Source organism: Oncorhynchus mykiss, chromosome 28 (assembly GCF_057628025.1).
Source record: "Oncorhynchus mykiss isolate SJ-2025 chromosome 28, ASM5762802v1, whole genome shotgun sequence".
NCBI classification, from domain to species: Eukaryota; Metazoa; Chordata; class Actinopteri; order Salmoniformes; family Salmonidae; genus Oncorhynchus; species Oncorhynchus mykiss.
In genome coordinates, this window is record NC_143049.1 from 35925287 (window position 1) to 35937634 (window position 12348).

A 12348-nucleotide genomic window follows, 5' to 3' on the forward strand; every position below is an offset into this window, starting at 1 on the left:
CTCTATCCCCAGCTGACTCTATGGAGAACAAAGTATTTATTGAATAACAATCTTGTTCTTTCAGTATTCTTGTCAGGATGAAATTATGTTATTACCCATGCCCAGCATCTTAGTCCCACTACATCCTTAGTCCCACTTAAAAATAATATAATGATCTACATTGTTAAGGATGATTTGATTATCTCTAACCACTTTCACTTTTTATCTTACAAGCACAGCAACAGGTAAGTAGGTAGCCTAAGCTTGTGCTATTCGGAACGACTCATAGGAGCAGGAGTCTATCTCCTGTTTCTGTAGTGTGAGGCAGCTTGATGTACAAGTACACCCCCTAGACAGGACACTAGTCTATCTCTTGTTTCCGTAGTGTGAGGCAGCTTGATGTACAAGTACACCCCTTAGACAGAAGTTAGTCTATCACAGGGCCCCTTCTATCTCCTAAATGCATCAGCAACAGCAAGAGGAGTTTAGACTAAACTATAGACTTGTAAATGGGCATTTATAATGATAATATGGTTAAATATTAAACAGCAGCCCAGTTTTCTTGAATTTATTTTGAGAATGTTTCATATGCATATCAGTGAGACTTTGACTGATAAACACATGTGATTTAGCTTCACCCTTTTACTGGCAATACTGAACATAGTCATCAAACTGGTTAACCAGGAGGGTCCCCTGGTAAATATGGACCTACACTATGGTTCCTAGACTGTAACAGCAATATGTATGTTCCATAAGACACTATTCACTAGGAACCAAGGTGTGAGACAAGTTAATATACTATAATAAATGTTGAAACGTTTCCATATTTTCGATCATGTTTGCCTTCACAATTAACGAACAGTGTTCATTTTACACAGTTTACAAGATAGTACTCTTATTTTGAAGGAAGAATAAAAACCACGAACCGGAAGTGCTTCGTTACTGTTGTAGCGGTCACAGCACTGAGCCGAAAATCGCACTGTCAACGTCAGACAAACACCCCCCAAAAACTGATTATCAGACAGCTTAGAAAAACGTTAGAAATATGGACGACGACGTGTTGACAACTTTGAAAATATTGATAATTGGTGAGAGTGGTGTCGGCAAGTCAAGGTAAGATAGTCTTTTTGTTGTTGAAGTTTTGCTCATTACAGGAAGGCTATTTAGCCTAGTAACGTTATATTGAGCTAACCTTAGCTACACTATGTAACTTTTCTTAGCTAACACATTAGCTAACGCTAGCTGTATAACCAGCTGCATCCGTTTGTCCTTTGAATTGGGAATAACAATAACTTTCCTACACTTGCTTTTTTATCATCTTACTTGATGATTATTTAAATATTTGCAGGTAAATTGCTAGCTACGTGTTAGTTATTTATTTTGGTCTAGTAGAACCAGTAATCAATCTGCTGGGTAAACGAAACGACGAGTAGCTTTCTGGGTACAGAGGAGATCTTGTCACGTCCTTCTCGTTTGCCCAGATACCGGTTGATCTACAAGCTAGCTATCTGGAGCTGGTGGTATGTGGCAAACCCATCCCAGCCCTTGTTAGTTTGCTAACTAAATAGTTTTCATAGGTTGTGGGCTAGGTAGGCTATATCTGGTGTGTCAGTGTTAAAATGTCTGCTCTCAGACGTGGTGTTTCCCTTCTGTATCCCAAACAGTCTTCTCCTGAGATTCACAGACGATACTTTTGACCCAGACCTGGCAGCAACCATAGGTAAGTCCTAAAGGAGTATGCCCCAGTGCACTGTTAATGGGAAGGGGAAAACACAGCATTCCCACGCTAACAGCCGTTTTGACACCGTTGCTAGGCCTATGTGACAATGGAATATTGTTATGTCACACATTAGGCTATTCATATTTATGGGTCACCACTTGAGTCTGCTCCTGCCTCCCTCTTTTTGACACAGGTGTGGATTTCAAAGTAAAAACAATTGCAGTGGATGGGAATAGTGCCAAGCTTGCTATTTGGGTAAGTGTATGAAAATGTCATGTATCATCATTCGAATCTAAGCTCTTTCACTGTAATTAGGTAGATTTTTCTAAGGTGTGGCCAACGTACTCTGTGAAGTGAACGTCAGGAAATTCACATTCTTAAAGGGACAGTCTGCAGTGCACACAAAAACAAAGTTGCCACCTGCCAGTGTTTTGGTAAATAACGGATGGTGGAACCAGTATCTGTGTGTTATAGACCTCTCTAATGCCCAGAAAGCTCTGACTCAGACTCTCATTCACCAGCTCTGCAAGCTTTATAATGTAAAAATATGTTTATCACCAAATAAGGAGTTTCACTGAGCGGCGATTTTCATTTACGCCGTTACGGCTGGGAGGTACTTCCAACAAAGGTCAAAATAAATGATGTACAAGCAACTGAACAATGCCTGTTGTAGTCTTCTGACCTGTGACCTTTCTCGGTTGCAAGTATGTTTTAATTGTATTTTTTTTGTGACTTTTTGTTGGAAGTACATACCAGTTGTAACGGGAGTGAATCAATGAGTCGATACGCGCATTTTGATTTCGTACAGTACATGCTGGTTAAAATATGACCCTGAACCGATTCTTTTGGGTGCAGGTTCGAAATACATATGAAACATTAATGGACATTTGGCTAACTAGATGTTGCTAGCTAGTTTGACCTGGGGTTGGACATTGGGTTGTTATTTTACCTGAAATGCAAATGGTCATTTTCTGATTATTTTATGCAAACATGACTGTCCTTGGGTCCATGTTATTGTACATTCAGATAGGTTACCTCCTAAGTTTCAGAACGTTTGTTCCTTTCCTGCCTCCTGAACACATCCCAAGATGTTCTATTTCAGAAGAACTACATACAGTGCCTTCAGAAAGTATTCACACCCCTTGACTTTTTACACATTTTGTGTTACAGCCTGAGTTTTAAATGTATACTTTGTCACTAGCCTACTAAATAATGTCAAAGTGGAATTATGTGAGTCATTAAGTATTCAACCCATTTGTTATAGCAAGCCTAAATAAGCTCAGGAATAAACATTTGCTCAACAAGTCACAATATGTTGCGTGGACTCACTCTGTGTGCAATAATAGGGTTTAATATGATTTTTGAATGACTACCTCATCTCTGTACCCCACACATACAATTATCTGTAAGGTCCCTCATTCGAGCAGTGAATTTCACAGATTCAACCACACAGACCAGGGAGGTTTTCCGATGCCTCGCAAAGAAGGGCCCCAATTGGTAAAAAATCGATAAAAGGCAGACATTGAATATCCCTTTGAGCATGGTGAAGTTATTCATTACTCTTTGGATGGTGTATCAATACACCCAGTAATTAACTCAGTTGCTGGAGAGGAAAGAAACAGCTCAGGGTTCATTACCATGAGGCCAATGGTGATTTTTAAAACCGTTAGAGTTGAACTTCTTTGGGACTGGGGGGGCAATATTGAGTGGCTTGGATAATATGGTGCACAGAGTAAACTGCCTGCTACTCAGGCCCAAAAGCTAGAATATGCATGTTATTAGTAGATTTGGATAGAAAACACACTGGAGTTTCTAAAACTGTTTGAATGATGTCAGTGAGTATAATAGAACTCATGGCAGGCAAAAACCTGAGAAAAAATCCAACCAGGATGTGGGTAATCTGAGGTTTGTCGGTTTTCAAGTCTTTGCCTATCCAATATACAGTGTCTATGGGGTCATATTGCACTTCCTACTGCTTCCACTAGATGTCAACAGTCTTTAGAACCTTGCTTCAGGCTTCTACTGTGAAGGGGGAGAGAATGAGAGCTGTTTGAGTCAGGTGTCTGGCAGAATGCCATGAACTAAATCATGTGCGTGGCTGTGAGCGGTAGCAGCGTTTCCCTTTCATTTCTAAAGACAAAGGAATTGTCCGGTTGAAACATTATTGAAGATGTGTGATAAAAACACCCATGTTTCTATACATCGTTTGACATATTTCTACGAACTGTACTAAAACTTTTTAAACTTTTCGTCAGAACTAATTTTTTATTTTACCTTTATTTAACCAGGCAAGTCAGTTAAGAACAAATTCTTATTTTCAATGACGGCCTGGGAACAGTGGGTTAACTGCCTGTTCAGGGGCAGAACGACAGATTTGTACCTTGTCAGCTCGGGGGTTTGAACTCGCAACCTTCTGGTTACTAGTCCAACGCTCTAACCACTAGGCTACCCTGCCGCCCCAGGGTAGCCTAGAACTAAGCGATTGAGCATTTGGATTACTGGGCTAAACGCGTGAACAAAAAGGAGGTATTTGGACATAAATGATGGAAAAAAACAAACATTTATTGTGGAACTGGGATTCCTGGGAGTGCATTCCGATCAAAATCATCAAAGGTAAGTGAATATTTATAACGCTATTTCTGACTTTTCTGACACCTCTGCTTCTTTGGAAAATGGCTGTATGTTTTTCTGTGGCTAGGTGCTGACCTAACATAATCGTTTGGTGTGCTTTCGCCGTAAAGCCTATTTTAAATATCCCAGAGAGGTTAATGGCTGTGATAGGAGAGAACTGAGGATGGATCAACAACATTGTAGTTATTCCACAATTCTTACCTAATTGACAGGGTGAAAAGAAGGAAGCCTGTACAGATTACAAATATTCCAAAACATGCATCCTGTTTGCAACAAGGCAATAAAGTAATATTGCAACAACAAAAAAATGTGACAAAGAAATGTACTTTATGTCCTGAATAGAAAGTCTTATGTTTGGGGCAAATACATCACTGAGTACCAATCTTCATATTTTCAAGCATGGTGGTGGCTGCATCATGTTATGGGTATGCTTGTCATCGGCAAAGACTAGGGAGTTAAAAATAAATAAAAAAATATGAAAGGAAACTGAATCGAACAAAGCAAAATCCTAGAGGAAAACCTGGTTGTCTGCTTTCCAGCAGACACTGGGAGACATTCACCAGGACAATAACCTAAAACCCAAGGTCAAAGATAAACTCTGCGCCACTCGGGAGCAACTTCAGTGTAAGGCACTGCGTCTCGGTGCAAGATGGGTCACAACAGTCCCTGGTTCGAATCCAGGCTGTGTCACATCCAGCCGTGATTGGGAGTCCCATAGGGCGGCACACAATTGGCAAAGCGTCCTCCGGGTTTGGCCAGGGAAGGTCGTCATTGTAAATAAGAATTTGTTCTTAACCTTTATTTAACTAGGAAAGTCAGTTGAAATAAAATGTTATTTAAACATAAAAACGACATTGAATGTTGCTGAGTGGCCTAGTTACACTTTTTGACTTAAATTGCTGTCTAGCAATCAACAAACTTGACAGAGCAAAGAAGTATAATAAAAAAAATAGAATTAATGTGCAAATATTGTACATTCCAGGTATGGAAAGCTCTGAGAGACTTACCCAGAAAGACTCTCAGCTGTAATCACTGCCAAAGGTGGCTCTAACATGTGTTGACTCAGGCGGTTGAATACTTATCTAATCAAGATAGTGTATGTGTAGATGGTTCACAAAACCATTTATCACCTTGTAACACAACAAAATGTGTAAGAAGTCAAAGGGTGTGACTCTTCCTTTCTGAAGGCACTGTAGAACAGCTTGTTCAAGGATAGAGATGCAAGCAGCATGGGATTGCACCATGAGATGGTGCTATTGTCTAATGTGTCGCATAGAGAAGCTGTGGCGGCGGAAGGTTGGCCTCCCAAAGTGAAATCCACGACCTTAGCAGGACCTGGGAAGATTGACATGTTTTAGTATTTACTAAATGTGAAGCTCTTCATAGTCTCATCAAATTTTGATAATTGTGACTCATCAAAAAAAAAATATATATATTCATAAACTAATTGAAAAAGTTGTTATAATTCCTATCCATAATGCTGCGTGTTGATACTTTCTACGAAGTGAATTCCTCTTGACGCTGGCAGGGCATGGGTAACAGTTTCTGTGTTCAGTGCTGAAAATTGACACACTGCTTTCTCTCATTGACGCCGGTTGTTGTTGTTGACTTTTGGGCCTGTTAGGACACAGCAGGACAGGAGAGGTTCCGGACCCTGACGCCCAGCTACTACCGTGGTGCACAGGGAGTCATACTGGGTGAGTGTTTGTTTGACCAACAGTGGTGAACATATTATTATCACGTCTGGAGCCGTATGTACTAAACATGCTGACCTAGGATCAGGTTCCTCCTGGCCATACGATCTTAGACATTATGATGTAAAATTACGAAGCAGTCATACTCTGAGAAGTCCCTGGTCTCCCAAAAAATGAGGTGCCTATTTCAAATACTCCATTCAACTCACATTCTCAATTCTGAACCTCTAGTACTGTGGACCTCCACAGTATGATTTCCGTACCCCCTACCCCCCCCCCCCCCCCCCCCCGCGCTTGTATAACACATTTTAATTGTAGATGTGGATAAGGTACAGACACTGTTAATCTCCTCTTTTTTGCTCTTAGTGTACGATGTCACTAAACGGGACACGTTCACGAGGCTGGAGAACTGGCTGAACGAACTGGAGACGTACTGCACACGGAACGACCTCGTCAAAATGCTGGTTGGGAACAAGATTGATAAGGAGGTGGGCGTCCCAGTGCATTGTGGGTCATACCTGTCTGGCATGAATCTGTCTTTTCAGCTGCGCTTCTCTTATATTGTCACCTAGCTGCCATTGTCTCCCGTGTTGGAATGCAACAAATGCAACAAATAAAGTCCTATCACTTAGCAATGTTTTGTGTTGCTGGTATTGTGCCTGATGCCGTTACACATTCCACAGGCTAACCTCTGTTATGTGAACCCATTGTTAAATTTGACAGTTCTGTTTTTTTTTTCATTTTTTTTTTTCAGGAAAACCGTGTAGTTGACCGAAACGAAGGCCTTAAGTTCGCAAGGAAACACTCCATGCTTTTTATTGGTAAGTTCTTGGGTCTTTGTAAAATAGCTGAGCGTCTGAGTACAATAACCCAGATACTCAAGTTAATGGGGTCTACTACTTAAAGATCTCTTTCACCGTTTGGTGAGTAAATACCATGTGGAGACTAGCTTTTACAACAAGTGTGCAGACTCTTGAATTCGGGCACAGATGTCATCCTGTAACTCTCCATTTGACATTCCTAATCTCCACTGTCAGCACAACACTGAAGGATGCAGACCTTCCAGGAGAACTGGATTACGATCGCAAATCTGCAGTCAATCATCTGTCAAACCTCATGTCTACATGTGTTTCTATTTCCCAGCTCCAATCGCCTCCTGAAATTAGGTTATAGCATTTCTGAAGACTTTCCATTTTAGAATGACTAAATTAAAGGTTTTGAAAAGGGTTTATGGAAAAGGGTAATGTTTTTGTTTCTATGTGCCGTGTAGGCTACACAGTGCCCTGTGTGTGTGTGTGTGTGTGTGTACATACACACACACACAACTTTTTCTTGATGCAAACATTCACATTTTATGAACGCTGAATGTGTATGTCTACACATGTCAATCTAAATTACCCAAATCAAGATCATCATCCATCATAAGTCAGAAAATCAACAGAGTAAAGATATCTCCTTAGAAAAGGACCTTAATGTGTGGACTGGGTGAATCGGACATCACTCTCGGGGTGAAGAAATCCATCCCAGTCCGATGTTGTAATGGCACTTGTCATGCACATATTTTGTTGCATTAAAAACAATCAGCTACTGGGACTTGAACTGAAATAGTCTGAAAATGTATACCCACTGTCACTTTTGCTCCCATTTTATTCAAAACAGACCCTAAAATAGTTTTGAAGTGAGTTTTTGTTGTTGTTGCATCCCCCTTAATGCTAATATCACACTAATGTGCCCTTCCACTTTGGTAGAGGCCAGTGCTAAAACGCGGGATGGTGTCCAGTGTGCCTTCGAGGAGCTGGTGGAGAAGATTCTCCAGACTCCAGGGCTTTGGGAAAGCAACGCCCAGCCACGGGGCGTTCAGCTGGGGGACCAGGAGCAGCGCGGGGCTGGAGGCTGTGGAGGATATTGTTCCGTACTGTAAACCTGGAACCAACCCAAACGGCATACTGGAAACCAGAACCTGAGAAGGATATTAAGAGTCCGTTAATATACTGTGTGTGTGTTTATATACTGAGTCACGGCAAAGGGTTCATCTGCACTTTCCGATGTCTCGGTACAAAGGGACTTTGCGGTTTGCACTCTTCCTGTACCGCCAGCCAGTTGTCACAGTGCGTCGTGTTGAGAACACAGTTGATTTTCATCATGTGTAAAATATCACGCTTGAAGGAGGTACATTTTGTTTTATCAAGTTTGTTAACCACACCAAGTCACTTGTGCGTATTGTCGAACACATCATGGTGAAACAGGGAATGTCTTCTCTACACTATATTCAATACCTTCTGCTACACGTTTATGCAATACATTATGAATAGGATCATTGTGTCATGTCAAATGCCTACCAAGTTATACCGCAAATACCTTCGCTATTTATGTCGTTTTCTACTTGATGAGTAGATCTGCATGCCTTAACTATGGTTACCGTAGGACCAATAGATGAAGGTAGAGTCCTTCGATGTGGGGTGGGGCTTCAGACCTTCCACGCACCTTCACTTTGTCCTAGCTAGTGTTTTGTAGGCCTATTAACCCCCCCCCAAGCACTTCGTAACAGCTGACAGGCGTTCATCACCACGCATTGTGCACCTAGTCATAGACAGACATCCATTTAACGTGGAAGAAGTGTGTACACTTCAAACGTATCCCACTGGTTGACAACCAATCTTTTTTATCCCCTTCCATTTTATTTACTTGGTAATTGCTCTATTCCAAGCTGTTAAATATTTTATATTTTCTTCCACTTTTTATTTCCTGATGTGGGAACATGCATGCAGTGTTTTACGTCTTCGTAACCACAGTCCGTCCGTGTGGCGTTGTGAGCCTAGTGATGTGCTTATCCATAGCTGTTACTGGCTCAAATGTTGAAGGGGGGAAAAAGGGTAACAGTTTATTATTAAAGCTATTGCAAAATAAAGTTGTTTTTCTCTTTAAAAAAATACAAATAATCAACTTGGTTTCATTCTGACCTCGCTGGCCCTTCAATCAAGCCTTCTTATTACATAATGGTCGTTAGTTCAAGCATGCTTATGGATGTTCAGTGTATCCCGTGGTCTGGAAAAGGGATGCAATTTACATGGATCGGCCCAACAGGTTTCTCTCATGCCTGTCTTGTTAAATGGTCCACTCTAATGGTCCACTCTAACATATTACACACACAGTCATGTCACACCACACTTACATGCAAAAACTCATTGTCAAGACAGATTTGAGTCTGTATATCTGTAGCAAGATATACAGTATGTTTGTTGCATGTTTTGCTATTTGAATTTTAAATAACTATCCTGTTTATTTGTTGTATCTTCAGTTTTTGTCTGACCTTTTTTTTTAAAATTTAAGTGGGCTCGTTTTCCATCCATTAATCACCTTATATCTATCTATACCATAACATTCAAATGACACTTGTAAGTGGTGTTGTGCTCGGTCATGACAGTTTGTATAATTTCAAACTGAAATAAAAGACAATGGGAAGAAGAGGAATGTTTTGAGTTTGTTCGAGTTGCCTCGAGAGCACTATTTCTCTACTGCAATAGGCTATTTTTACGAGCTGAATGTTTGTGGGGAATGCGCATACCGGTATTCTTTCACTATTTGTTTTCTTATGGTAATCGTATCTTTAATACAGTCCAAAGGTCCTTTTATTTGTTGAACTGTATTGAATGTCAATGTTAGCTATACCTAACCAAACTGCAGTATTTATACTGAGTACAAAAAATTAAGAACACCTTCCTGATATTGAGTTGCAACCCCCCCCTGAACAGCCTGAATTCATCAGGGCATGGACTCTACAAGGTATCAAAAGTGTTCCACAGGGATGCTGGCCCATGTGTTAAGTTGGCTGGATGTCCTTTAGGTGGTGGACCATTCTTGACACACGGGAAAATTCAGAATGTTATTTGATTTGAAACTGTTGAGCAAGAAATCCAGCAGCATTGCAGTTCTTGGCACAAACCCGGTGCACCTGGCACCTACTTCCATACCCTGTTCAAAGGCACTTAAATATTTTGTCTTGCCCATTCACACCCTGAATGGCACACATACACAATCCATGTCTCCAGACTTTAAAAAAATCCTTCTTTAACATGTCTCCTCCTCTTCATCTACACTGATTGAAGTGGATTTAACAAGTGACACCAATAAGGGATCATAGCTTTCACCTGGTCCGTCTATGTCATGGAAAGAGCAGTGTAAATAATGTTTTGTCCACTCGTTGGATAGATCTGATAAACTTCTACTGATCTAGCTCAACGTGCAAGACTTTGAACACGCTACTCATGATGTCACCAAAGCATGCGAAAGGGACCAGTGGAAAATGCTACTAAGCTATGTTTTAGGGTATTGTCTCAGAGCCCAATGTATGATTATATGCGTATGTTCAGTGTCAGGAGAATGTCCCCAAAATGCATCATGATAAGTCCACTCTGTCAGATGGCCAATACAGTGATAAAAAAACAAAATAAAACAGTTGTATGGTTGTGCAGCCTTAAAACTCATTCTATAAGACCAAGACATAAGTGGTTTATGAGCAAAAAAAAACTAAACTCATCATTTTTAGTGAGGTATGGCCTAGTGGGATTGGATTAGCAAGAGAAGTTGAACACGTTTCACATTTATTTAGTCAAATGTATTAATTCAAAAGTATTTCCACTGCTATGTTGTGATAATATTTATACCTAGGATACAAATCCAGTCTTTTAAAAAAGTGAATATAACAAGTCATTGAGAATTTTTTTGTGAGAATTGAGAATTTTTCTTAAATAGTCAATGGTCAAAAACACAGTTCTCATGTAATCAAATATATCTCACGGTTACAATAAAGAAATACACACATTGACCCCCCCCCCCCCCATTTAAATGTTTTTATCGCTCAAACATTACAATCCGATAGAAATACTATAAGGCAGGAAGTGGTGAATGAATGAGACTTGTTATCCGTTTAGTATACAGCTCCTTCAGAAAGGATTCATACCCCTTTGACTTAATCCATATGTTGTCGTGTTACAGCCTGAATTCAAAATATATTAAATCCATTTTTTTCTCTCTCTCTCTCACCCATCTACACTTCAATAGCCAATAATGACAAAGTGAAAACATGTTTTTAGAAGTTTTTGAAAATGTAAATAAAGATATCACATTTACATAAGTATTCACACCCCTGAGTCAATCGTTTTTTAGCAGCACCTTTGGCTACGATTACTGCTTTGAGTCGTCTGGGGTATGTCTGTATCAGCTTTGAGACTTCTGGGGTATGTCTGTATCAACTTTGCACATCTGAATTTGGGGATTTTCCTCCCGTTCTTCCTTGGAGATTTTTCTCAAGCTCTGTTAAATTAGATGGGAAGTGTCAGTGAACAGCAATCTTCAAATCTTTCCACAGATTTTCAATGGGATTGAAGTTTGGGCTTTGGCTGGGTCACTCAAGGACTTTCACATTCTTGTTCTGAAGCCATTCCAGCATTGCTTCATTGCTTTGGCTGTATGCTTGCTGTCATTGTCCTGTTGGAACGTAAATCTTCACCCCAGTCTAAGGTCATTTGCTTCTTTCTTTCTGAAGCAGGTTCTCATCAAGGATTTTCCTGTATTTGGCACTATTCATTTATAGTTTAAAAAAAATTCTTACCAGTCTCTCAAGTCCCTGCCACTGAAAAGCATCCCCATAGAATAATGCTACCACCACCATGCTTCACAGTAGGGATGGTGTTAGACGGGTGATGAGCTGTGCCTGTTTTTTTTCCAGGCACTTTGCTTTCAGGCCAGAGAATCTTTTGTCTTATGACATGCCTTTTTTTTGCAAACTCCAGGCGTGCTGTCATGTGCCTTTTTCTCAATAGTGGCTTCCATCTGGCCACTTTCCCATAAAGCCTAGATTGTTGAAGTGTTGTAGAGACTGTTGTCCTTTTGGCAGGTTCTCCCATCTCAGGCAAGGAACTCTGTAGTTCTGTCAGAGTGGTCATTGGGTTCTTGGTCACCTCCCTGACCAAGGTCCTTCTTGCTTGGTTGTCCAGCCAGCTCTAGGCAGATTCTGGGTTGTTTCATATTTTTTCAATTTCCCAACGATAGACACCACTGTGCTCTTGGAGATTTTCGACATTCTAGAAATTGTTTTATACCCTTCCCCAGATACAGTATATGCCTCATCACAATTCTATCTGCCAGATTTACGGACAGTTCCTTGGACTTCATGATATAGTTTCTGCTCTGACATGCACCATCAACTGTGAGACCTTATATATACAGGGGTGTTTCTTTCTAAGTCATGTCCAACCAGTTAAATTGGCCACAGGTAGACTCCCAAGTTGTAATGAGATCTCAAAGGAAATTGGATGCCCCTGA

The 12348-nt window shown here is 40.5% G+C and overlaps 1 protein-coding gene across 1 annotated transcript; it reads left to right on the forward strand.

Annotated features, from left to right (window-relative positions):
* Positions 1 to 884: 884 nt before the first annotated feature.
* Positions 885 to 9489, forward strand: LOC110509084 (ras-related protein Rab-18-B). The gene is made up of 7 exons (XM_036966464.2): positions 885 to 1092; positions 1644 to 1699; positions 1893 to 1954; positions 5955 to 6027; positions 6391 to 6512; positions 6779 to 6845; positions 7773 to 9489. The coding sequence occupies exons 1-7, from the start codon at positions 1025 to 1027 to the stop codon at positions 7943 to 7945; spliced, it is 621 nt and encodes a 206-aa protein (XP_036822359.1). The 5' UTR covers positions 885 to 1024; the 3' UTR covers positions 7946 to 9489.
* The last annotated feature ends 2859 nt before the right edge of the window (positions 9490 to 12348 follow it).